Here is a 27,680-nt window from a genome sequence, read left to right as displayed (position 1 = left end):
CATGTGTGCACATTGACCAAAGAAGCCGTAGCTTTCGTGTTGCCATTTGGCGAGCTATTATGCGCCTGTTCAGATGCGCAGGGCAATATTAGGAATCACCATTTACGCGCGCGCAAACTTGGCGCGTGGCGTCGCAATTTGAATCTTTCATTATGACGACACAGAAAACAAGTGTCGGTTTGACCACAACTGAAACCAAAGTGAAACCCCAGTTAAAGAAGTGATATTGGTCACTGATTGATGATAATATTTGAGGTAAGTTGGATCTTTGTTGATAACTTTGTTACAACTATCGAGCTTGATTTGAAGAGTTTCTTTTCTTTTGGGCACGCACGTCCTCAACCGTCGAAGAGTTAAATATACATATGGAGATAGAGCAGATCCTAAGCTTAGATCAGTTGCATGACAACTTCAGTGAAAATCCTTTTTTTTTCTTGTTGGTTTATACTTAAATCAAAGGTGGCACTGGTAAATTGAAGCTTGCCGCCCAAGATAAACACGCCTTTATAATTGATCAGTACAGAGCTGCTTCTTTTCGTCAGTTTCGCAAAACGCATAGAGGTGTTAAAACCGCACCCGGTGCAGCTATTCACCGGGAGAACTTGAAGGAGAAGGTAACTATAGCATGACTTATAAAATTTTGGCCAGCTCCATCGCACTGTAAATACGCATTAGATGGTCTTGTTAAACGAGGATAATTTTACGCCCGCTGCTCCTACTCACTGAAGTAGATGTCATGGGCTAAAGATTACGGATGCAGTGACCTTAAAGCGGATTAACCAGTCTTGTTCGACTCACGCTTAAGCCATGTTGATGTTCCTGCCATGCACTGTGACTGTGAATTAAAGATCCTTTACTCATACTTTGGTCTCCCATGACCTAACTTGCTGAATGACTCGGACCTGAAGTACATCCGCTCCTTAACTTTGGAGCACTTTGCCCCAGAAGGAAGTCAGATAAGTCTGAGGTTATAAACTGAAAATGCTTACATAACACATTTTTTATTAACTGGCGTTTGCTAACTCATGGTGGAGGCGGGCTGAATGATCTGGTATTAGCTAGAGGTTAGAATCCCTTGGTATCGGTAAGAATTTTTTTTCCTTTTAACTTCCTCTTAAATTTTTCATGCACAAATCTGCTTGCTTGACAACTTTTCCAAATGACCCACCCTGACCCATCCCCACCCCCTCCCTCCCCTGTTGCCAATGGAGTCAGCTTTTCTGCCCTCGAAACCTTTTTTTTGACAAAAGCTATTACTGCGTCATAAACGTCGTAATCCGGCATGCAAATAACTCGTAGCCCTTTGTGTTGTATCACATCATATGGTTCTTCCGACCAAGCAGGATCGGATGTCAAGCCCCAACTACACAAACATATTTTTATTTCTAGCTTACTCATGAACTCAAGACCAGGATATCAACAAGATAAGCCAGATGTTCCTTATATCCCAGCAAGTTGTAATCAGAGAATGGGAAACGTCAACTCGGCAATCACCACCCAACCCACAAGGGAAAATCAGAACAACGCATATCATCCGGGAACTAATTACCAAGCCCCACATAACTGGGCAACTGCAGAACGCTTCCCACGAGCAATATCAACGAATCCATTCCTCCGCAGGCAAACGGGAATCCCTTGGTACCAAACTCAACGCCCGGGAACAAATCCGAATGCATCGCAACATCCGGGAACTAATCTACACTTAAATCCGATACCAAATCAGATTGGCAGCATTCATGTGCAGTTTCCAGGTCCTCCTCTTTTTACACCATGGTCAGGGACTTTTCAATTTCAGGGAAATGGTCAAATATGTGAAGAAAGAATTCCAAATAGGGCCACATTTCAGTTTCAACCAGCGACGACTCGGGTGAAGAGTGGGAAATTAATGCCATCAAGACAGAGACAAAATAAAAGGTTTCTGAATTCTGCATTATTCGGACGGGATGACAGAGTGGAGAAAAACGTCGAAGAGAAACACCAAAAGGAAGAAGGAAGTCCACAGACAGAAGAAGCCATCCAGGAGCAAAGAGAAAGAATTGCTATAGCTAGCAACATAAAACACCTTGCAACAAGTTATTCCAAAGTCAAGGCACTAGAGCTTTTGTGCAGAGACCTTCAGACACCAGTGTTCGGGGATTTTCCAGGGTACGAACAAGAAAGGACTATCATGAAAAATCTTGCACATTTTTTAAAGGAGCAAATAAATAAGATCAAACATGTTGAAGAGGAAGAAAAAAGAAGAAACTGGTTGGAAAATTTCGAGCCTGCCATGCGCGCTCCTTTTCCTGTCATAGCCATTAAGATACGCGAGCTCGAGAATAAAAGTAATATGCTTGAGAAGGAGAAGAGAGACTTTGAAAACTTAAACAAGGAGGTTAAGAATTACGCGGGTGAATTTGAACTTCGAGAGAGGACAAAAGAAGTGGATATGTTGAAGGCAGAAATAGAAGCATTCGATACTCGCTTGAAGGCTATGAGGGAGAGGATGGGCTTGGAGCGGAAGAGCATCGATTTAAAACGCACCCAACATGAACGGGAAATAAAGGAAATAAACAAAACTCTTAATCACATTTTATACAAAGATCTTCCTAAACTACAAGAAAAGATCTTTAAGGAGACAAAACCCCTTATCGAAGTAAAAAATGAATTAAATAATTGGAAAGAACAAAATGACTGCATACGGGCGCGTATTTTTGAAACGATGGCGCAGAAAGAAGAGTTCAAGAAATTTGCGCGCTAAATCCTGAAAGTTCCTCAACCATTGTTTGAATGCCGCCACTTTTTTTTTTTTTTTTTTTGCTTGTTTATTATTTGTGTGTTCGTTTTTTTCTTTGCTTGCCATTATCAAGATTGGGCTCCCAGGGAAGTACAGATGGTCATTCCATGAGTAGTACTTGTTCATTTACAATCAGTCCCAGTATGAGAATTTTCTTAGTCATTTATGCTGTATGATGCTGTAAATTCTATAGTTTGTATGCAAAGCATTGTGAGTTCTCAACTAGTTGTAATAAAGTATTAATACTAATCAGAGCATGATGTTAACATCACTGGTGGTCAGTTTAGGGCTTTGGGACGCTGCTGGTGTCGTAAAAAAATGCACAGGGTTTGCGGAGGAATTCACTCAATCTTTAGTAACCAATAAATAGAGTTAATAAATGGCTTGTAAAGGGGGTTGTAAATAGGCCTTTATAGATTATGCTAGTAAAAGTAGCATATTGTGCTAGTAGCATTGCTTTTTTGGCGAAATTATGCTAAAATTATGCTCTTCAATTTCCAAATTATGCCCCTTTTTTGAAAATTATGCTCTTTGAAAAAATTGCAAATAAGTCTAAAAAATACATTTTGGTCTACAAGAAAGAAACGCAACAAATCCACAATGAAATTCAAATAAACATGTGGTTCAAGTTAACATACACACCGTCTAGTACTAGACTATACTCTCATGTGGCTTATCTGCGATTGCGCCATTTTGTAATTTGTAGCCTTGCCTGATGAGAGGTACTGGGACCAACATGGCCTACAATGTGACTTCCGGTTCCGGTGCACCCCAGACAAACAAACAAACAAACAAACAAATACTCTATTTACCGAGCGTAAAATACATTATTACCGGTTACCCGGTAGTTTACATTATCATCAGTAAGGGGCAAAATTACTGAATTGTGATTGGTCAAGACAGAGGGCATTTTTTCTTAATTTTTGCAATTGCCCCGGGAAAAATTACTTGAAAAAGATTGGCTGAAAATCGCTTAGCAACGACTGCCAAGGTAAAGAAATTTCTGTTTGTTTTGTAACAATGGCGTCCCGTTTTGCGCGAGATCAGTAAGAAAACATTTTGCCCCTTATATTATAAACAAGTAATCACATGGTTCCTCGTAAAAATTAAGGATTAATATCACTTGTGTTTTCGGAAGTTGCAGAAATTGCCCGAGTCGCGACTCGGGCAATTTCAACAACTTCCGAAAACACGCGTGATATTAATCCTTAATTTTACTCGCCCCCATGCGATTACCTATACTAATGGCTCCCAGTAGTTTACATAGTGCCCCGGGCTCAGACCGTTTCAGACGCCGTTCAGTGATTCACAGTGAACTACAAATGCTACTACTTGAACTAAAACTTAAAACATCGAATAACGTCACCAAGTGATTGGGAGTAGAGATGAACAATGATCAAATTGTAGCATCCAAAAATGATCCGATAATTATCAAAATAGGGGAATCATGCTAGCATTGCTACTTGGCAGAAATTATGCCAGTTTGCTCAAATTATGCCAAAAATAATGCTAGCACAATCTATAAAGGCCTAATTGTAAAAGCCTACCATAAGAAAACTCTGGTCTGCAAAGTTGCATACAATTGATTGTTACAGACTGATAAATCGATAAAAAAAAAACTTGCCTGGAACACCGTTAGATTTCTTGACCAGCTACCGAAATAACGTTTTCCAATCAATCCTTTTAGTCACTCTCAAGATCTCATCAGTAATTCTCCTAACTTTCTGCGATACAATTCTCATGATGTTAGTTCGGAGAATATGATATCGGATCGACTGTAATAATCCTTCAATCGATGTTTTCTTCTAGTTACTCTCCACACTTGTCTGCTTGATGTTGTATTGATATTGTAAGGGGAAATTCTGTCTGGGTCACTTATGGGAGCTATCTTAAGGGTTAAAAGTTTCTCTACCGGCTTATTGCTTAAATTTACAATGCAAGTTCTCCTCTTCTTGAACGCTCCGTTGTCCATACTAAAGTTTAGTCAGAATGACTCAACATCTATTAAGAGATTGGGCAGAGGATATTTTTTTAAGGCAGCAAAGAGATTTAAAAAAAAGCAAGTAAGAACGGGAATGTATCAATACACAAAAAAGTTCCTGGAAAAGTTTTAACAATTGACAAATTTTGACGCTGGTTTTCCATTCAGGGAATAAAGCCACAGTCTCCTCTCCGGGGGGATGTCAAACTGCATCTTCAAGGAGTGGAAAGAAGACGTTTAATCCATCAAGAATTTATCATCAAGGAAATCAGTCAGTGATATGAATCATACTTACCTTTTTTGCGTTGGCGTTGGGTTTTACAATCTGTAGCTGATAAATACAGGCTTGACTTCCAAGCTTAACCCTCTCGATGTCCGGAAACAGCTCAAATTTACAAGATCACGGCTTGGCATATTGGTTTCTAAATCAGGCAACAAAGAAATAGTTGTTGCGAGTGTGTATCGCGATTGTGGTGAGTAAGCTGATGAAATCAGGGATAAAAAGCCATCAAATAGACAAATCTTCAGGTTAATTAATAAATCTAGGGCAATATTTAGATCTGTGAGATTTGGATTTAAGTAGTGGATTTTTCTACAGAGTAAACAGATACTATCTGTCGGTCAAAGTAAAAGCCTGAAGCCTCAAAATCTGTTCTAAATCGACATCAACAAGGATTCCTGAAGCGAGAATTTTCTTCTGTTGCTATTTTGTGGTTCGCTCTCGTTTGAAAGGGATTGGGGAAAGAGAAAACTGCCGAGAAGCTTATACAACAGTTACCGTAATAACAGCAAGTCGACTAGTGATGGTTAAATTGAGTTTTGGGAAAAAAATCACAAACACGGAATTACTCTCAAAACAGTAACAAACTTGTCGAGTAATCATCAAAAACATTTTTTGGTTGACCAGAAGTCAGATGAGGTGGGGAACTGCTACCCAGATTTCTGGTTATAAATTAGACTGTGATACCTAGTGACCCAACTAAGAACTTTTCTTTGGCCAGGTCGACTCGCTTAAGCTGACGAAAAGTCCTTAGTTTGGGGGAAGTTCTGTTTAGCAAGCATGGTTTAAAATTTACAAGGTAGTACAGTTTACTACTGAACGATATTTCGAATGAGTTCTTTTATACATACATTCTAAGAAAGGTTTAATCTAAGAGCGGTAGATTGACATTTAACGTTAAATTCATAATTGAGACCGTAACTGTTCCTTGGAGACGGAACGTGCACAGACAGATTTTTCCGGACTGATAATCAAAGCTGCTAAATGAGGCTCTCTGTAATCTTATTAATGTTCTAGGATAATGGGATAGACCACCTTATTCAGCCTAAACAGAGCCATAAACAGTTAAGCGTAGGAGGGTTATTTTGAGTTTCATCGCAAACAAGATTACAAAAACTGATTTGTGAGTTGGGAGATGCAGTGGCGAAGGAGAGTATTAAAGTTTCCTACTTCTAAAAGCCCAATCGCCTATCGCATGATACCCCATTTCCTCCCACCCGGCTCCTTGTTATCTCTGCTCAAACTTCTGACTTCTTCTCTTTCGCAAAGAAGGACACTCCGAGTTAGATGTAATAAAAACTTTCTGTCACGGCTCTGTTCTTGAAAGACCGGCCGATAAACTCACTGAAACATACTGCAATCAGACAGTATCCAATCAGCATGCTTCTTGGAGGGTGATTTAAGATATGCTACCAAATGAATTTTATATCTATGCAATGGTTTATCTCTGAATACACAGCTTTGTTGCATCCATCTCAGTTGTTCGCACTTGTACGTCGTGCCAGTTATACCTGCAAAACTTCCATACCTCTCCATTTCAAAGGGGCTTAAAGCATTTCTTGATTAAAATTCTACAAAAGTTTTGAGTTCTGCACCGCGTCTTGTCTACCTACCTCAATTTTTTTATTTGTAAGATTCGTAACCGGAACACTGAAAGAGAACAAACTGAGCAAACTCAGCTTTTGTAATCATTACGGTGGCCAATTTACCATTTCAACTTTGTTGATATATCCAGAAAAACTCGTGAGTAAAAGTCGACCAAAGTTCGCGTTGTGGTCATTCAAAGGTACCGTCCGTCTGGAAAAAAGGGCGCCAATTCGACAGCTTATTGGAAGATTAATGTGATGAAACAGGATTAAAACTAACATCAACACTGACTAAATGTAATGCCAAGGCGAAGTCGAAGGAGTCACCAAAAACCGTGCCTTGTTTTCTTCGGGGAAAATATCTACCTTGGTCCAAAAGTCGTTAAACATGATCGCCGACATAATAGTAATCCTGTTAACTCTGATAAAAAGTTCCCCGCTTTGAAATCCGCTTACATTCTTATGTTGAAAATAAAACTCAGTTATAACGTACTTAAAGGACACGCACATGCGTGTCGTAAACATGGTGCAATCCCACATCTAAAACTTTTGACTAATTTTTAGTTCGAGAGATTGTCCCGGTTATCTGAATAATGACTACACGTATTCTCACGATTTCCTCTTCAAGGATGGCGGTTTTACGAATATTTGACGAGTCAGAAGGCATGGAAGTGAACCAGTGGCTTGTTCATTACTGTCTTCACTATCCCATCGCTCAAACTGAGATCCCAGAAAACGTCTACTTGAGTAAGTTCACTCCACGTGAATCTATGGTTTAGCAGAAGATAAATCTCCTGTGGCTCTTCCACTGCCAAAAGCCGGGGTTGCTTTATTTCTTTCACCGAAGCTGATACTAAATTTAATCTATTTTAACTCTCTGGGTTTGCAACGAATGCATGGAGAATTATCCGATTAGTGTAAGCCGCCAGACACGGGTGTGCGCATGTTTGGACTTCCTCCTGTTGATGTGTTGCTCAAGTGTGTGGCCGAAGCGTTAAAGTGATTAGAAATTCTGCTTTGGTCGGTTTTTTAAAGGTTGTTGTTTTTGTTTCACAGTTTTAATAACTGATAAGTGTGTCAGTGATCACGTCGTGTAATGCAAGACAAAAACTCATTAAGATGGTCAAAATTGCCCTCGCAGACACATCCTCCCCAACTATTATTTTGTTCGCATGCAAAGTGACACGCAAAGTACTTTAATCGCCAGGATTTTTTAAGATGCCATTGTCATGTCATAACAAATTAAAAAGCTAGCGATTACTAAAAACGGTGAAAATGCCCAGACAAAATATCGAATCATTTTGGACGATGATTAATGTGACAATGCTACGTTCATTCAAATCTAAAATAGCAAGGATTTAAAAATTTTAATCGTGATTTAAGTAGTTTTAATCAGCACGTGTCGCTTTGTAGATAATCAAGTGAACAAAATCCCTAAGGAGCTTTGATTATAATACCTCCCCGACTGATGATTGCTAAATATATCAATAAGGTGTCTTTTTCATCTCTAGTATTTGATGTATCTACTAGTTTGGATTGGTAAATGATGAAGTAAGATCGAGCGTATGGTGAAATTTATAGACAGACAAAACGTTTTACACCCACATGGGCGTTTCCTGAAGCGTGCGGCTTTGTAAGTGTCTTGTTCCCATAACTGCGATCCCAGACGGATAATCTTACCAACGAGGGCAATGATATTCGCCTGAGGAAGTATAAATATTACTGAGAAAGGAATTATCAGAGAGAGAAAGGACAAGATATTAAAGGGAGCTGTCATCAGTTCTTATTCCAATTAATTCAAATAACTGGTGTTTGAATTAAAGATCACACTCAGTTAGCCTGCAATGTTCTCGACAGATAACGTATGGATGGCAGGAAAAAAGTTATCCCTCTTGACGTGGGGATACTCTTAGACCGTTGAGGAAGAGTGAGATGCGGCAGATGCCCTCAAATCTAACTTTTCCCCTATTTCAAACGACAACAAGAGCTTTTATCTTCCTCATTTTAGACCATTCCCAATCAAATACCCTAATGGAACCTTTTCCCAGTTTCAGACCCAGGTGGGATCAGGTTTACTAGAGTTAGATAGCATTGATAAGGGAATACCTCTGTAGGTTTTTTTTTTTTATTTCCAAGGTCAGAGTTACGATTGTGTTGGGAAACTTAAAACGAGAAGTTTATGATGACACCCATACAAATTTATGATTACCAAAGTGGAATGATAAGCACTAGAGAGATAAAAAAGAAGCAAACCCTTCTTATTTATCCGGAAATCGGTTCAAGCAAGAGGTATTAAAGAATTTATCTTCAATGACGGAAGAAATAGTAGAGGTAAAACAAATAGGAAGAGGGATGATTTTTCCTTTTTATATAAACCAATAAGGTTCTTTGGATGTAAGAAAATTCCTTTTCGTTAACTGTTGGCGAGACCGAGAGGTCACAGTCAAAGGAATTGAACAAACATGTTTTGGTCTTTACCTATATACAATTTTGATTAATCTCAAATGTTAGTAGAGGTCAGTCTATCGAACACACGTTTTACATACGAATCGGGCTATTAGTAAAATTTCAAACGGATAAGGTGACGAAAGAGGTGGACTGCGTTTTCAGAGTGTCAAAGAAGACTTTGAAGTTTATGCATGAGTTTCTGAAGTAAGAATAGAATGAGGAACGTGACAGGAACTTTGTCTAGTTTGCTTTTGGGTGGTGTCTCCATCCTTTACCGTTAGTATTCTCAGTAAACTGCCACAAGTGCCTGCAGTTAAGCCGACGGTATGGGGCTACCTTGGTTCTAGTGGATCAGCGTCGAGATGTAGGTCTTCAAATCCAGCGAATTTAATTGAGTGTCACAAAACCAAAATCAAAGTAATCACGACAGCCAATCATATTAAAGGAAAATATCAGAAGAAGCCAATGAGAGCGCAGAGGAAAAGCAAAGAAAGTGCACGAGGCAAAGGCAACCACGAGTGACCAAATAATGGTTTTGCATCTGATTGGTTGAGAGGGTAGCCCGAGCTTTCTTGACCAATCACAGAGCGGAATGAAGTAAACCTAATTCGATCATGATTTACTTTCCACTCTCACTTGTAATTTGGTCTTTACTAGCTCGGGGTTACTTGTTACGCCGTTTGTCGGCTTCTTGTTCTCCTCCTAATAAACTCCTTTCACTCTTCTGAGAATGTAATGCCATGACAAGAGGGGAGAACATCAACATGATCAAGATAACATTGCTAAATAAATTACAGAGAGAACTTATTTTCTGATCACACCACTCTGATTCAATGTGTCAGTCAGTGCACGTAATTAGGCTTAAAAAGCGTTGGGCAAAAGAACTAAAATCCACCAAATAAGTAGTCTTAGAACGAAAACCGAAAATATTTTCCTTATTTTTACCGTTTTTCCTCTTTTCCCTAATGATTTCCTCGACGAAAGTATTTCCTGTATAACCGTAAAAAAAGAGCTTAGGCATTGAGCCATCTCTGGTAGGGATATCTCCGCTATCTTCAACGTGTTTCAGTGCACGTAATTAGGTTTGACTTCAAAATTATCACAGTAGTCCAAGTGCAAATGCCAAGTTAAGCTTTGTTTTAAAAGCGTCGAGTTTAAAAGTAAAAAATTCACCAAATAAGTAATCTTAGAAGGAAAACTGAAAATATCATCATTATTGTTATCGTATTCCCTCTTCACTGATGATTTCCTCGACGAAGGTATTTCCTCTGTCACTGTAAAAGAACTTAGGGGTTGAGCCATCTCTGTCAGGGATATCTCCGCTATCTTCGAGTGTAGCCATCGTCTTCAATTTCCCATTTACCGAGCGGAAATGCGCAGCTCCAGTTAGATCTAGAGTATGATTTCAAAGCTGGGCGCTTCCGTCAAGATCAAATGATTAGGAAATGTTTACACTAAAAGAAATTAAAAAAATTATGAGAAAGTAATTCCCCAATTTTGACGAAGTTTTGAAATGTTTACCTGTCTTTTCCCACAGCGAGACTTTCCGAGATTAAAGATTTTTCTTCCTGGCCACCCGATGCTCAAAAATAAAGCAAAGTTGCAAAAGGTTTCCTGTTCTAGTTTGAAAAACCTCCCTCTTGGAGAGTGCCATTTAAAAAAATTTTTTATAGAGCCGGACGACTGAAGACATTCAGCCTTTCCGCTTTCAGTTTTCTGAGGGAAAGCCCCATCATTAGTCTCTTAGAAACAGACTGACAAACTCGAGCGCTAAATAAAGTGAGTATGATCAACTGTGAAGTTTGTTGCTTGTAAAATGACTTTTGTTTTATTTTGATACAAGTTAAAGCAAAGAAATTCAATCGGGGTTTTGGAGTTTGACTCCATAAGTGGAGCACCCTTGGATGTACAAGGGTTGTTTGTACGTCCAACGAGTTAAAAAAAAACCCTCAAGGTCAAATAATTTTCCATCCTAGCCACCCGATACTCAAAAGTAATTCAAAGAATTCGAACTTCCTGCTTCATATTGATGGACGTCCTCCTTTGAAGGCTGGAAACTTGCTGACTGATGACATCTGAACTGAAACCTGTTAAGTTCTAAAAACCTTACACTCAAGCCAAGAGCAAAAGAAAAAAATCGTCGTTGTAGTCTTCCTGTCTCATAAGTCTGTAAGTTGTCATTCTTTAGTTGAAACACTTGACTTACACTAAAAATGTATCAGCTCAAAACTGAAAATGGATGAAAATGTAGGCTCGACCTGAAAATTAATAACTGCTGCTGTTCGACCCGGTATAAACTCATCAAATTAAACAGAGTTTCCTTACAAAGGAAACAGAATTAGATAATGAGAAAGCAAAGTTCAAATTTGAAACAAAAACGCTCGAGGTAATTACAAAGCCAAAGTTGTTTACTATATAAACTTTCCGAAGGGACAAAACATGCAGCCAAAGCAAGATCTAGATTGAAGGTATGATTGGCTTTACACGTTCAGCTACTCAGTGTTATAACGGTTTTATGTTATCCGGTATCGTGTTTAGATAAAAAATAACCTCAGCATCGTTCTGTCAGCACCAAACTACCTCAGAGTATCTTTCAGTATTGCTGGTACCCTCATTTATAATAGGTTTCAGTAACGGTAAACAGATTTTTGTATATCTCTCAGGGGATGTCATTGTTCTACCCTACGGTTTAAAGGCAGAAAATTTTTGTTTTAGAAGAAAATATTTGATTGCGAAATTCAACATCAATTTCTTTTGAAGTCGGATAGGTCGGAAATTTAAAAAGTGTTAGGAACTCGGCAAGAACTGAAGTGACACGCGAGATGCGAGGGCAGACACGCGTGGCTTCTTCGTTGCGCGTGCCTTTGGAAATAACTCGCGGCTCGTTAGCTGAATATCTGGCGCTTGCTACCCTGTGGCTAGTCGTCTTTTTCACAACATCACATTCTATGATGTACAAGGGTTCTTTATCAAGGCGAAGAGGCCTTAGACTTCCCGTCCAGATGCACCACTCCATGTCTATATGTTCGCGCTTTGCAGGTCATCTCAGTACAAGACATACTTGTCTAAAGCCTGCATGTTTCAATCGCCAAGGTTCACAATCTTACGGTGTCAAAAAGGCACCGAAACTGAAACTTTCGGATGAAGAGGCGGTGCTAATTATTTTTTGCGCTTAATCCCTTGGAACTCTAATGGAATTTGTGGCCATTTCAGTAGGTTATCACCTGCACAATGTTTCCTTGTGCAAAAAGTTTTGCTCCTTACTTCGCAAAGCCTGTGCTCAAACAATTCCTAGGAGGAAACGCGATCACTAAGAGATTTGTCGATAGTACTCGCTGCCTATAAACTTACCCGAGTCAAACTCGGCAAAAGCGAAAGCGTTTGCCGAGTTGAATCCTATTAGTTCTTAATTTGGGCACAAGCACCGCAATCTGCATTTCAAGCGATTACACGTTAAGAGTGCCAATAATTCATCTTATTATCACTCAAACTAATTGCCTTACCCTCATACTTAGGCGGCGTTTTCTCGCTCGCACAAAGTTTTCGATAATTGCCAACATTGCCCTCTTCTTAAGTACAAAACCATTCCTCAACGATGTCACCTTATTTTAAACAGGCCATAACAGTATCAGTTGACAACATCCACTGTGACTATATCGTTTATATAAGAACCTTTTCTCGCACATTCTCGGTCGCTCTTAATTTTCAAATGTAAAATACTATTCCTCGACAATGTCTTTCGAATTCAGACCGGCTGAAACACATGATGAAATCAGTAGTCATTGTACATTATAACTTAGTCGTTACTGTAGACATTTTCAGCGTGAAGAAACTTCAAAATAAAAATGTAAAGGACCATGCCTTCTTTTAGTTGTATGGCTATCGATGTAGACACATACTGGCCGACTTAAACCTCAAGCTTACCGTTGCAAGGTAAGATAATTTGTATTGGTTATATCAAGCGAATTGATCATATAAATTCGACACCGAGACCTGAAGATTCTCTTAAGAAGACGTTTTGAGAGTTAGCCATTCGCTTTGACGAAGGGGTAACGCTGGAAACGTCAGCTTCCGAAATTCCTTACGGTGGCTAATTTACATTATCAATTCAGTTGATAAAATCAAATTATTTTGTGAGACCCCTCGCCGATGCAGCACCACAGTTTCTTTAGAAACTGACCCTCTTTATTTCATCATTGTCGTATACTCGCATTTTCCTTAATTGTCTCTTCAAATGTTATGGTTCACATTAAACCAATGCTTTATTTCAGCATTGAGATATCTCCTAAAATGCCTACACCCGCTGGGAGCTTTTATTTAGCCGAATGTTTGCTCCTTGCATTGAATAAGGAATGTTTTCATTGGTGTATCTATTTTGTTTCTTTCAAACAGTACTTAGAACCAAAGGAGCGCGTTCGACGAGAAGAGATTTAATGAAGCCTGCAACTGAGGACCTTGCTCACGTGTCAGGGCTCTAAATGTACGGGTGAATCACTAAACTGCAACTTCCTGATGCATAGAAAAGCTTTGTTCAATTCTCGCAAATTGCTGCTGTAGATAATGTTGCGAAATATAAACTTCATTCAAAAGAATATCTTATTATATCGTGAAATTTATTGTGATCTAGTGGTTAAATAGGAAATGAAATGGTCACTAGGAAATCAAACTTTTAGCCTGTGACTGATTTGCCTCCCCCTACAGAGGACGAGTTTCGTAAACACCGTTGAGTTATCACGTATTTTCGAGTCTTTAGACATTCATTTTACGAAAACAAGGCTTGTTTTGTCTCTTTCTGGCTAAAGAAAGATAAAAATAAAAAAATCATCCATGAGGTTATCTCTACTAGGTCACCTTCAATCAGAACCTGTTCAACAGGTTCTGATTAGAAGTGACCCCATTGCCATTATCACTGAGTAGCAAAGTCGATCAATCAGTACGTTTATGTTCGCCAAAAATCGACAAAATTTACTGGTGCAGCTAATTGTATCTAATCTAACCTATTTGAGCATTGCTGATATATGACGATAATCGACAAGTTAATGTTTTATTTATTGAAACAAAATCACTTAACATAAGGTTGTATTTACCACACTTTCGTAAAAAAGCTCCTATGGAACAAGGGAAGTCAGTCACCAGTACAGTGCCTCGTTAAAGCTGTTTTGCCTCCAACGAGAGGATGTATGAAACAGGTTTTTCCTGTGACATACTGATTACCTGGAGCGTGTTTATGACAATTTTACCCTTGTTATCTTACGAGTTTCCGCTATCAGTTCCTTTGTTCGGAGATTTGTTTCACTGAGTAATTTATTGAGCTGATACCTGGTCGACTAAGAGCATTAAACACTTTTTTTACTCCTTTCCGAATGGGTCTGTTTCAGTTTCAGCCCAGCATTTCACCAAAAGAATGTTTCATTGCAGACTAAAAGTAAGGAGTGACAAGTTTCAAGAACATTTTCCACAAATCGCATGGATGATCAGCGTGCAGTAGACTAAACAAGTCATTAGTCCCTTCATCAGTGTCTTCTAAAAGCTTCAGGTCGCTTTGAAACCTCTCTTGTGACTTTCTACAATTTTTACTATTTTTAGTTAAGGTTATTTCGAACGTAACTGAAGGGTGTGTCCTCTCCTTCCAACTGTTAAATGGATCACGTTCCGGAAATCCTTTTTCTTCTACATTCCGGCATAACGTTTATTTTAGCTGGCACAAGATTTTTCATCCCCTGGCCTGTTCTTGGAGATCGTTAATTGCTCCGCCGTGCACCGGTAGTTTCCTTAGGCACAAGTAAATACATACTAATTGTCTTAGGGTGCAAAATGCCTCGCATCTAATTTAGAGAACCCTCCATGAAAGTTGGGAGCGGAAGGATACTGTCTTCTATTTTAATACATGGTATTATTGGAAGTTTCTCGCTTACTTCGTTAAAAAAAAATTAGATTTTGCAAAGTTTCCTTGTTCAAAACATTATACAGTAAATGGTTTGAACCCGGGGGTAACATGTGAAGGTGTAGTGTGATCGTCCGGGTGAGTGTAGTCCTGAGAAGGACTGTTGTCGGTGGTAGTGACTGACGTTTCGACAACCTGTGCGGAAGTCATCATCAGAGTCAAGTGAATGATTGTTGTCAGTTCTACTGTCAGTAGAACTGACAACAATTGTTGTCAGTTCATCATCAGAGTCAAGTGAATGATTGTTGTCAGTTCTACTGTCAGTAGAACTGACAACAATCATTCACTTGACTCTGATGATGACTTCCGCACAGATTGTCGAAACGTCAGTCACTACCACCGACAACAGTCCTTCTCAGGACTACACTCACCCGGACGATCAGACTACACCTTCTCAAAACATTATGTCCTTATTTACTTGATCCTCCACAATAATGTAAGAGTTTACTTCTCGAGTCGAAACCAACTGAAAGGAAGTTATCGAAAATATCACCCAATTGGGGTATGACAAAAAAAAAAAAAATTACCCGGATCAAATACTTTTTCGAGATCGAAATCGATATCCTCTCTTTCTTCTAACTCAATCAAAAGTTCAGCCCCTTGTTTGCTGAAAGATGATTCAGATAGTCCTTTCCCTCAAGGAAGATTTCCCTCGTTAATGTAGCCCTAAGAGGCTTTCGTTTATTGCTTCTTTGAAGATCTAAGACACTTTCTACAATTTCCATATGGGACAGAACTGCTACTACGTAACAAAGGTGACTTAGATGGTTATGATTTTCGCAAGGAAATAGATGGAAGTCAATGACTATTAAAATGGATGATATCTTTGATTAGACTATAAACCTAATTAAAATTACGTAAGTGACTCAAAGTACCCAACTAAAAGGATGTTGAAGTGCACGTGGCAGTTACGATTTCACCCTGAAGACTGGAAAAAATCTTAATGAAAAGCTCAACCTCATTGTCATACCTAAATCCATCTATCGTCTCACTATTGAGGATGTAAGAGCATTTGTCTGACTCTCTTTCACATGTTCCGGCCAAATTGTAGAAGAATTTATATAATTATGTGTGTGTATTCTACTCTGTTTAATCGGTTAATTCTGAATGTAGTACTCAAAGCTTCATCATACTAGAATAAATTGTTACAAAAATAAATCGAACCATTTGTTTGTGTTGTTATGCCGGCCTACGCCTTGTTAAACCACTTTCGTGTTGAATCTAAGGGCTAAACACCTTAATCTTCTCAGTCGCGCGTGCAGGTTTGACGAATACCTTCAATTTAAGGATCATGAAAAAATGGGGTGAAGTGAAAAAAAAAGGCGTGCAAGTATGGGCCGGTCTCCAGGGTTATTGTTTTTGGTCCAGTGAACGGTAACCAATTGTTTATTGATGAGCGGATGAGCAACTGCGCCGGAATTCCTTGAACTGAAAATCCACTTAGACAGCACACGCTCTGTCTTTATTCAGTCACAATACCACTTGAATCGGAGCTTTTTGTGCGAATGGATTCTGAACAGCTACTAAAGAACATCATGGTTCCTAATGGGTCTTTCTCATTATAGGGGCATAACTGCTCGTAGTTAAACGAGGGAAAAAGACACTGGCCTTTCCTTAAATGAAGTGCGTTGTACGTTCGACATACGCCGTACTGGAGATAAGCAAAGGCGTCATGATGAGCTCCGCATTCCTAATGTGCGAAAATCTTTCCTAATCCTCTATATGTCTCTTTCGCTATTAACAACTTGTTTTTTCCTTCTGTAGCAAACAGTGAATATGAAATAATCTCAGAATGAATTTTTTCTTTCACTGAAACGAAGAGACATTGTCGGATTTATTACGTATGTATTCGGGTTCCGATATGAACCATTTCGTTTCTACGACCATCTTATGCTTCTGCTACCGTATGCTCGGATAGATTTGTGGAAGAACCGATGCCAATTGCGTTTTCAGCTTCCCAGCTTATTTTAGACATTGCCTTTACATCTGTGGCTCGACAGATCGGAAGAGGGGGGAGGGGGTAGGGGAGTGTACTCAAGTGAAGTGTGTGGCATACATTTGAAAGTCCCTACCCCTTCTCAGACAAAAACTGAAAAATTTTCGCACCCTATCTCAGACCTGATTGGCTTCATAAGAGTTTCTTCAGAAGACAAGTCCAAGTCAAGAAAATTATTTCTGGAAGTGAGACTTTACCCTTCATACTCAATTTCAGATCAAATGGTTCAATCTTAGACAAATTGGTTCAATCATGCTTAGAGCAAGAGGAACTAGCAAAAGGGTCAAAGACGTTGTATAAAACCTATGTGGGGGAATATTCTATCTCCCCCTGCTCAAGTGAATCGACGTAGCTGTCTGAGCGGCAAAAGCTCTTGTTTGTGATACTTGGAAAACGGAAATGCGCTTTAGCGGCAAGACTAGACTTTTCGGAAGCGCAGAGGACGGCCGGAGAGAAGTGAAAAAATTCCTTGAGCAATATTATTGGACTCTCGTGCTTCTCTAGTTTCTGTCGCCTTTAAGGCCCCAACAGAGGTTGATGAAATAAATAACTTCTTTAACACTGAAGAAAAATCTCTCAAACATATGAAGTACAGAAATGATCTACTTCTAAGACATACTGGAATTAATACATCAGATTTCGAGTCTTGTAGAGAGAAGAACTTTACTTCGTATGTATTCCTCATGAGCCACTTGATCGATGAAGAAACTGAGGGTCACTGAGACGTAAGCTTTTTTAAGGTATTAGTTTAAAGAAATTTACAAGGAAATCTAATTTAAGCAGTGGTTATCTTTTTTCTCGATAACAAACAATTTTTATCAACGCTCTTGCGAAACTTTTCTGTCAACAAAAGTTGGTACAGCACAGCTGTCATTGTGCAACACAGCAGTTACTAACAAAACCCCATAATCATCTCGATTGATATTTCAAAGGAGATAACTTCAAAATAAAACTTACATCATACCGTATTCCAGAAGATTGGGCCGCCCCGGGTGTCAGTTTATTTGCTCCTCATTGAGTACTTTTCTTGTAACCGGAACTGGTCGCTAATCAAGGTAAAGCATTAAGGGTAAATATTAGTCCAAAGCTACGAAACGGATTTGGATGTCAGCTGTTCTTCTGGGCGCCATTAAGTCTGTTCACGAGTAACTCCCAAGAACCGCTTTGTAAATTTGTAAGTCAAATCAGGAAATATGTTTTTTGGAGTAGAATTTCTCAAACAAATTACCGGAATTACTCGTCACTTCTACTCTACTGCGGCGCCACAACATACGGAGTTAATTCAGGTGTACATTTTGTTTTGTCAACACCCCTTCATCTAGATCATGAAGCCATGTCACAGAATATACTTTTTAAACCACAGAAATAAAGAAAAGACTGCACTTTTCTGTTTCTTTCCGCTCCTAATCTATCATTTGGGCAGACTGGCGACACTGCTAAAAGATCAGATGGTACGTCCTTAAAAGAAAAAGTCTTAGACTACTTGAGCCCCAGGTTCAACCCAGATTAACTTTCTGTCAATAACAGAGGTGAATTTGGGCTCTTGAAGTTTGAACGAGGTCGTCTCGGCAGACAGAGTGATAAAGAACACCGATAAAAAGCTGCTTCTACTGTATCTTATCGGTTATGGCGGCTGATCTTTTGATATTTTAGCGCGGTGTAACGGTTTCATATCCGATTAGACAGTCCAAATATATTTTATTTTGACGATGAAAATTTTAACAGTGCTAAACATTTTTGGTTCACAGCAATAAACCAAACACGTATCCGACACTGAGGACCTACTGGCAAAAATTTGATTGCGCAACTAGCTAGTTTACACGAAGAAAGAATATAATGTCTGGTTTTGAACGACAACGCTTGTCGTTGCTTTGAAAAATTAATTGCTTAAAATGTTTTTGTTTTAAAAATTTCACAATTTATTTTTTCCTGATAGTTGACTAGTTAAGGAAATTGGAGCACGCGCACACTGCCTTTCAAACCAGCGGAAAAGTCGAACGTTTCGTTCATACTTTGAGGCAAAACTTGTTAAATTCAAACTGTAAGAAAGAGGGTGAAAATCACCGTACGGGTATTTCGACGAATTTCGAAGATACATTGTAAAGAGAAGAGCTGTTTGACTGATGGACCTAAAGTATCATCAGATTGTTGCCTTCCCTTTTATCTCTTTCTCTTTCATAGTACTGTAATTTTTTCGTTTTATGTCTGTGAAACGGGAATGTCATTCAGTATAAGTTGCTCGCACCAAAGAAACAAAACAACAGAAGAGCTGTGTTGCTGGAAACAGCTGTACAAATGAAATGTTACCCTCTTATCCCCTGGTCAATCCAGTGCATCTGTAGTAATGGCGCGTGAAAGGTCATAAAAACTTAAGGCAAAAACTACATTGTATTATCGAAGATGTCATCCTGCGATTACAGACTGATTTTCTTCTTAAGTAGTCTAGCAAGGTACAAATTCTCGCGAAAACAAGGCCGCTCTATATTCCACTTGCCATTATTGACAATTATGAACCGTGAAAGAGGTTACGTGTGGTTCGTTTGGTCGTTGCACGCACTGAACAGTGCTTGAGTGAATCAAAGTTCAATTTCGCGTAAAAGTTTCGCAAAACCACGCTTTTTCTCCATGGAAATTTTGTAGAATTATTATCGAGCTTAAACTATTTTTAAAATAAGAGAAAAGACTAATTTAGCATCCGGGAATGCATATTATTTCGTTAACATATGTGGTTTCCTAACATGTAATTGACTGTGTAAGGCTGCTCTGGCTGAGAAATGTCATCATGACTCACAAAACTGACGTCTGGCCAATTTTGATCGTCAATGAGTGAGAAAATAAAATAAGGAAAAAGTTTCTATTCACGAATGAAAAGGTACAAGCCTTGTGGCACACTGATATGCTTCGCTAGTCATTTCTCTGACGGCCTTGGCCCCTCCCGTGTTGCCAAAAATCCACGGAGTGTTAATCTCAAAGTCAATATTATGGTCACGTCCAAGCTCAGGATGAGCTAAGTTTTGTTTTAGTCCTGCTCATGTTTACTCAATTCCTTCCTATTCACGAAATATCCATCAAGAGGCGCAATTGATACATGGAAGCGCACCGAAAAGTTTGAATTAGTTCGTAACACCCAGCATAGCGCACCCGAAGATGTATTTACATCACATTTTAATTACATGACAGTCTGTTACAGGATAAAATGCATTGAGAGTTGATTCAAACAGACAGTTTGGCGTTGTCGGAAGGAAAGAACTTTATCCCTTCGGTTCCGCACTCTGGGACATACTTTTCTGATTACTCTTTGCACGACACTTACGGCGTTTTAGCGGAATTTCTGGCAAGGAATTTGTGGGCTGGAGCCAAAACGTCATATTTCCTGATAGCTCCCGGATATCTTGACCCTCAGGTTACTCTAGCGTAACCCGATATTTCGGTAAAATACCCATGAAATATACAGGCACAAATCCTTTCAAGACGTAGTCATCTTGGCACCGGGATCTATTGCACTGTCAGATATACAGCTCTCTGATTGGTTATCTCGACGTGTTACATAAACATGTCTCCTCTCAGCCACGTGATAAAAAAGCTTATTTTTCAACTCGCTTGTCACATCTATCACACGTGTTCTTGCATATCAGAGACATCATAGCAGCAGGGAGCTTGGCAAGCGAATTTTTTTGAAGTCAGAAGAAAATTCTTCCGCGGTAACCTCGTCACGACCATAAAACAGATCAGAACTCGAAGAGATGCGTGGCGACGACAGAATGCTGCTCTCCGATCGAAGAACGGTACGAAACAAGAGAATTCCGGCACCTCTACCTCAGATTTTAAACCCCTTGGGGTTTGACAATCCGATCGGTGTATGTCACCCTCAACTGGCGCGGCATAACCAGAATTATGCAAAATTGCTGGGGTCGATGGACCAAGGAGCTGTCGCGAAGAAAGACCCAGTTATGGAAAACGACTCCGACAGAATCAAGCGTCCTATGAACGCTTTCATGGTTTGGGCTCAAGTGGAGAGAAGACGACTGGCGGATGCAAACCCAGAGCTGCACAATGCCGAGCTCAGTAAAATTCTAGGACAAGCTTGGAGATCGCTGAACGGATCGCAGAAACGACCTTATGTAGAAGAGGCCGAGCGTTTACGGCAACAGCATATTAAGGATCATCCTGACTACAAATATCGGCCCAGGCGAAGAAAACACCCCAAGAGAGTTTGCAAGAAAATGACATCTTCTACACCCCCGAATTGCGCACTAATACGCAATCCTAAAGAAACGAAAGCCCATGTCTCGCACTCTACTCCAGGTGCGGAGTGCGGACAACTCGCGGTAAACGCTTCAGAAGAAAATTTAATGAACTTTGGGCAGCCGTCTGCACCAATTCCGTTTGCAAATGGAGATTTAAGGCTGACACATCTCGGCGGCCCTTCTACCTTGCCAAATTTGTCCGAGATAAGCCTTCCCACACCAGAGGCGAGTCCCGGATCTAACGACTTTGGTAGTGAGTTTAACTACCCAACTTGCTGGCAAGACCTACAAAGTGCTCTCACCAGTGTGCAGTTGAAATCACAGCCCACCTCTCCACCGCCATATGTCGGTGTCTCTTCTTCAAATTCAGCACCTGTGAGTCCAATTTACCTCACAAACGAAGGTTTACAGGTACCGAGTTCTTTGCCGATAATGCCTGGTAGCGCAAACACTCAACTTCAACCCAATGACACCAGTGCAAATCAGATCTTCTACTTCGCTCAACATATCACGGAGCTGTTACCCGAAGGAGACTTCAACAGGGAGGAATTCGATCAGTACCTAGACGGTACAGAAACAGCAAATATTATGTGTGATATGGCCTGGTGAGGGAACACTATCGACTCAGAAATCTATGCAGACTTTTGAATGTAAAAATTCCATTACGCAAGGACTTGGTGCCGAAATGTTTTTGTAAATATCTTTAGGGTGATAGCTTTTCAGCCGTCACGTTCGATGCCAGTGAACACTTTATTTTATCATTTCGGTATTGTTTTGTCTTACTTTCGAGCGCAATGCGTAGATATGGAATTATTTTTCAATGTACAGTTTACATAAGGGGTCAAATACAAGTGATTTACGCAGTTGAAGACTGAAAAGCCCACAAGGGGCCGATCGAGGTACAAAGTACGTCTCCTAGTTTCTTGAATTTATACGCGATACATGCAATCTACCGTAGTTTATATTTGGATGTACAATTTCGGGTTGCTTTTAAAATAAAGATTTGCTAATGAGCTTTATTAATGTCTTGATTCGTGCGCGCGGTGCCATGTTACCGCCATTAGTGCGGTCGGAGTTATCCTTGTTTAGGCCGGCTCGAAAAAAATTCACCGTCTCAGCCTTTCTAAGTTTTCTTGATTTGACAGCTCATAAAATCAGCTTACACACAGATTGTTATCTCTGGTGAAAACGATTGGCCCACGCCAGTCAAAGTACACATAGAGATGTGTCAACACTTGTCATAATCTTGCAGAAAGATAGACTTTTTCCACTGTAATTTCTGGGTTTTTGTGAATTTGACCTTACCAAATAGCCTTGGACATATGCGTCGCGTCCGCTTCATTTTAATAGCTACGTTTCAACTTTTGATTAGAGCGATCATTTGGCTTGTTTGACTCGATAATAATGGAGCTAAAGTTGCTTCGCGATTACCACGTCCTAACAACAGTTGTTCGAGTTTGTTCTTAAAAAGTCGTATCAGACCTGTCTGACGTCACGATTTCACTATGGTCCATCAAAGGTTCTTTATGCCCAAAGACAGGTCTTTGAGTCCGGAAAAGGTTTTTCATGGCGAAAAGTTGTTTTCAGACATTTTATGGCGCCCTTGACTCCTAGTGCTAATCTCTTTCTACACCGGAAACTAGGCTTGTTCGAACATCACTTGGAACAAAAGAACTGTGATTTGTGCTAATTATTCATTAGCACGCCTTGTGTTACGCATCAAGCTTCCTTTGCTTACTTAAATATTGTACCACATCTGCTCGATCGATTGTTCTGGAATAAAGATGTTTTCTAAATAATTGTCCACGTGCTCATCATTTCGAAAAGGAACTCTCGGTAAGATGCTAGAAACCTTCCACGCGCGTGAAGTTAATTTCAATAATGAAGGCAAAGATTTATCTGCGTAATGTTATCTGTGAAAACTATCTGTTGCTAATTATAGACTTTGAAGACCCTTCTGTTATCTTTTTCGCTTGATGTTTCATAACAATCTCTTCATTAACTTGAAACGATAGATGTGCAGAGCGGTGAAATTGCAGCGCATCGACGTTGATTATTAGATAAATCTTTAGATTGGTTTATGGGCTTAACATGAAGTTTGACATCAGCAATCCCAAGAAAAACGGATAAGCGATTGAATCCTCCAAGAGTGTGCCATGCCTAAACAAAATTCTTTACACAGAAATTTACGACAAAGCAAAAAACTACTAGTAAACGTCTCAATCTGGACGCAAATTGATTTTTTACCAACGTTGCAAGCGTACGTTGGTTACTTCAGTTTGCGCGAGGTTGCTTATCCTTTCAGCATAAACAGAAGTGAATTTTGACAGCTCTTTCGTTGTCTGTCGCTAATTTTAGTACGCACGAGTTCATTCTTGACACGATCGTTACCTTGAACTTTAAAAGATGCAGAAGGGTAAAGGAAGTTTGTCTAGAATCATCCGGAACGCAAGAAAATAAAGAAAACGCGTTTTCTCTTAAGCGCCCGCAGATCGAGATAACATTACCAAGTTTGCCTAACCGGGCATTAATGATTTTAAAAAAAGTACATTAAGCTAGTTAAAATTAAAAAAAAAAAAAAAATTTGTAGAAATAAGGGGGCTGTGATTACATCATTCAAGGATAACTTAGCATCTTAACGTTAATTTGACTCGGGATGGAGAAACAAATTACTTTAGGAAATATGATTTTAGTTTAACGTGTTCGGTCGAAGCGCATGGTCCGGCTGGCGAAAGCAACACGCGACTAGCCGCCAAGCTGGTATTTAAAAACGCGAGATGTATACCCGGCTGGTGAAAACCTTGCCTGATTAGCGAGCCCCTGATCATGGTCTCAGGCCAGTCCTTAAGGATCGAGGATCCTTGCTAATAGGAAAAAATTAAGAATCAAGTAACGTCAAAATAAAGTCAAAAAACAGGTGTTAAAAAAATATGTACTGGCGAGCTGAGAGATCAGCCTTATCAAGCCATGATTGAGTAAGTGATCTGATCTGAGAGCGATATGTGTGAACACGCTGCTACTCTTTTTCCCACACGGTAGGGACACTAATCACTGTGCATTTCTTTCAAGTACAACCTTTCCTTGTCGTCTAACGCTTCAGACCCTTTTGGCGCTAAAGAGATTTTCACTGTGGTTGTAACTCGATTAAATTAAAACTAAGAGCACGCTCTAACCGACAGTAATTTAAGACTACTCAACTACCATGCAGCGCATTAATAATAAACGCTGACTTTGAGCTGACTGTTACGCTTAAGTTGTTATTGTGTGTGCTATCATCAGCATTATTTTTTTCGCGTTTTCCCGCCAATATTGTCCTACGAGGAAAGAGAAGCCCATTGCAGTAACCATGATGAGGTGATCAGAACGTTTTTAAGGTAGATTTGGACCAAAGTTATCATAGTCATAGGAATTCGTGTAACATGCTGTATGCGTTCTAATTCTGTGACAAAGTAATACTTTTATATCATGTATATTGTCATAAGCGGATTGCCAAGATTTACTTCATAATTGCTAAAAAATTGTACACAACATATTTTTGAGATGAAATGCAAGTGTCTCGATAAAGGAGTTTCTGTTTTCAATTTTCACCCCTGACAAACACTTAATGTGGTGATTTTAAGGCATAACTTCCTGAAAACAGGTAAAGATACTGAGACATGCCTATTTTGAATTCCGTTCTGTCAAAAACTCAGTGTGCATTGTCAAGGTCGCAGCGAGATCGCATGGCTGGAGCCAGGACGCCTGCCAAACTAAAACATCTACGTGTGCCAACACTGAGAAATTAAGTAGGCTGTAAAGATCGTGTAAAACCCTTACTTTGCAGTACTTAATAAACGGGAAATCTTACCCACTCGTGCAGATTTAAATTTTGACATTGATGACGATTGAATCAAGCTCAGGGTTTTTAAGAAACATTCATGAAATAAGAATGAGGATATTAAGTAACGAATCTTGGCCTTGATGGACTTTTAGTTAATCTTCTTTGGTATGGAAAAACTGACTAACAGTCTTTTAGAATTTTATCTTTTTTAACAAATCATATTCGACTAGGGATGCATTAAAATAGATAAATTGAGAGTAGCTAAGATCTAAATTGACGTTTCAAACAATCTTTAAATTCTTCTGAGCAAAATTCGGTTAACATTCAGAAGGGGGTACAACTACTTTGAGACAGAACTGAAGTAAATTTTCTCTCAGTAAGAATATATTTTCATGTTTATTAATCATCTTTTTCATTCAACAAGTATGGAGTAACTAAAAAAAGCTAAATTATCTTGTTTCTACTTGGCTATGCATTTAAGGACACGTGGGTAACTTATTCCTTTTTGATCCCTTTTGGTAAAAGGTTCGGAGCTTCATTGATCATGAAACAAACTGAATAAAAAATAAAAATGACAAGAGACACGTGTATTGCATTGGAAATGGGAGGAATTTCCCCAACTTAAGACCCAGCGAACTGTTCGGGACAAAATGTAAACCTATAGCTTGACTATTTTGGCGAGGTTTACGTTATCAAGTTTTAGTTTCTCCAAAAAGCTTACTCAGACATCTAGGCGAGAAATTCCGGATATCCTGAAGATTTCTTTGGGTTGGCTGTGTTGACCCTTTTAGCAGCCTTGTGGTTTTGTGGTTTTCCCTCCCAAAGAGCGTAGCTCTTAAGTATTTGTCGTGTATGTGACAAAGAGATAATGCTAAGAGTAAATCCTTGGGCGTGAAATCATATACGTCAGTCCATTTTCCCCTGTTATGCTACAGAGCTATTAACATGTACAAGTTCAGCGATACTTGATGTGAGTTCATATCATACACAAACTAAGCCACAAGAGAAAGTTAATATTCAATACAGTATTTGGTGAAGTTTTCTTTGAAACAACTAAAATTAAAATGTTCCTTGTGATAGCCTGCACTTGAAAAATAGGTTTACAACAATACTCTATATCAAACACGAGTGCAAATAAAACAACCAATCGCAAGATGAATAGTTCATGCATGCATATATCAGACAGAAAAGCACTTTGTACAAATTACCTCTGCAGAAAAGAAATTTTCTCTTGTAAGCAGCTGTGGACGACAACAACTAATCTATAATAGAAACACACTCTAAATCAAATGGTAAATTCCTTAGAATTAATTAAGAACATTCTCCTACAGGGTAGCGTGTTTTTCTCAATCGTTACATTGATGAAATCTGCGTGTAGCGTTCCTCTCTTTCAATAACAATATCAGTGGTTCAGGACGATTGCTTTTGCTTTTTGAATTGGAGATTGTTGGTCTCGCCTTCTAGTTCTCGATAAAAATATGAGGAAATTGTCTTCAGCTGTTTTCCATCATTCGTGAGATATCCGATCATTGCATCATAGCTCGTCAATGCAGTAATTACTTGCGGTTTTTTATTCGCTGCCTTCTTTGAAATTCTTTCTCAAATATTTGCCCTTTCATGTCGATCATACTCTTATTAAGTAAGCTATTTGAAGGACAAATAATTGCAACCACAAAATATTGATAAAGAAAAACTATCATGATCACACACATTATGATGAACCTGCCTGCATATAAGGAATGGGCAGGTATGCTTGCCTATACGTGCTATATTTATAAATGACGCTAGGTTTTTATTTTCGATCTTTCTAAACTGATAATTGAAGTAATAGAGTACACTATCAAAACAACATGCATCAAATTCCTGAGCTGCTCCTACGAAAAGTTGTTGTTCCCAACTTCATGCCATGTCTAAATCTTGAGAACAAAAAAGGCGCATGTGTTCCCAAATAATAAACTGCTACTTTGACGTTGTTATCGTTAAATCTACTCCATTCGATGCGAAGAAAATCTAAATCAAACTCCTCACAAAGGACATACAAACGCATATGACTTCATTCTTACATAGGGACTTGGAGACCATTGCAAATGTATTTATATTCTAACACCAAAGATCGATGAGGCCCTGAAAGCAATACACATCATTGAAAAGTAATCCTTGCTCGAGGCGAGGAAACAGAACTCAAAAACCTTGCTTGACTCTGTGGATTGGAAGAAATTGTGGCTTATTACACAGTGGACGAGTGAGTAGGAATTGTTACTCATTTAACTGATAAATCTGCTTGCCTTATACGACTGCGTAAAGGTTTTCTCCAGCCTTGTTACAGGGAAAAGATCCCAATCAATTTGAATCACGTAAAGAATAGAATAAATTCACATCGGTCCTTTTTTAGCAGAAAAAAGATAAAAGTCGAAGCAAAACATGACATAGAATTGAGTTTTAATTACATGTGCCAGACCAGTATTACTAGGTTTTAGGTAAAAGTTTCCAATGATATTTTAGGTGTGTGCAAACAAAAGCAACCAGTACGTTAAAACGTTGTTTGAAATTCAGTAGCATGAAGCATTCGAGGCTTTTTATTATTTTCATTATTTTGTGCGAT

At 39.2% G+C, this 27,680-nt stretch overlaps 2 protein-coding genes and 2 long non-coding RNA genes across 4 annotated transcripts; 3 read left to right on the top strand and 1 right to left on the bottom strand.

The window, feature by feature from the left end:
• The first annotated feature begins 161 nt into the window (after nt 1-161).
• LOC111340862 (uncharacterized) lies at nt 162-3,030 on the top strand. Its single transcript, XM_022947780.2, has 2 exons — nt 162-255; nt 1,390-3,030. Exon 2 carries the CDS (start codon nt 1,397-1,399, stop codon nt 2,738-2,740), a length of 1,344 nt encoding a protein of 447 aa, XP_022803515.2. The 5' UTR covers nt 162-255; nt 1,390-1,396; the 3' UTR covers nt 2,741-3,030.
• A 342-nt stretch (nt 3,031-3,372) lies between these two features.
• LOC111340864 (uncharacterized) lies at nt 3,373-7,622 on the bottom strand. Its single transcript, XR_002695786.2, has 3 exons — nt 7,237-7,622; nt 5,053-5,179; nt 3,373-4,970 (listed from the first exon to the last, which is right to left on the bottom strand). It is a non-coding gene; the product is annotated as an uncharacterized LOC111340864 (long non-coding RNA).
• Nucleotides 7,623-11,997: 4,375 nt separating this feature from the next.
• On the top strand, nt 11,998-15,845 carry LOC148717551 (uncharacterized). The gene is made up of 2 exons (XR_015994559.1): nt 11,998-13,004; nt 13,464-15,845. It is a non-coding gene; the product is annotated as an uncharacterized LOC148717551 (long non-coding RNA).
• A 4,744-nt stretch (nt 15,846-20,589) lies between these two features.
• LOC111340883 (transcription factor Sox-7) lies at nt 20,590-22,277 on the top strand. Its single transcript, XM_022947800.2, has one exon. It carries the CDS (start codon nt 20,755-20,757, stop codon nt 21,865-21,867), a length of 1,113 nt encoding a protein of 370 aa, XP_022803535.1. The 5' UTR covers nt 20,590-20,754; the 3' UTR covers nt 21,868-22,277.
• Nucleotides 22,278-27,680: the final 5,403 nt, after the last annotated feature.

Source organism: Stylophora pistillata, chromosome 13 (genome assembly GCF_964205215.1).
Source record: "Stylophora pistillata chromosome 13, jaStyPist1.2, whole genome shotgun sequence".
In the NCBI taxonomy this organism is placed as follows: domain Eukaryota; kingdom Metazoa; phylum Cnidaria; class Anthozoa; order Scleractinia; family Pocilloporidae; genus Stylophora; species Stylophora pistillata.
Note: the sequence above shows the minus strand (reverse complement) of the source record. Positions and strands in the feature narration are given on the sequence as shown.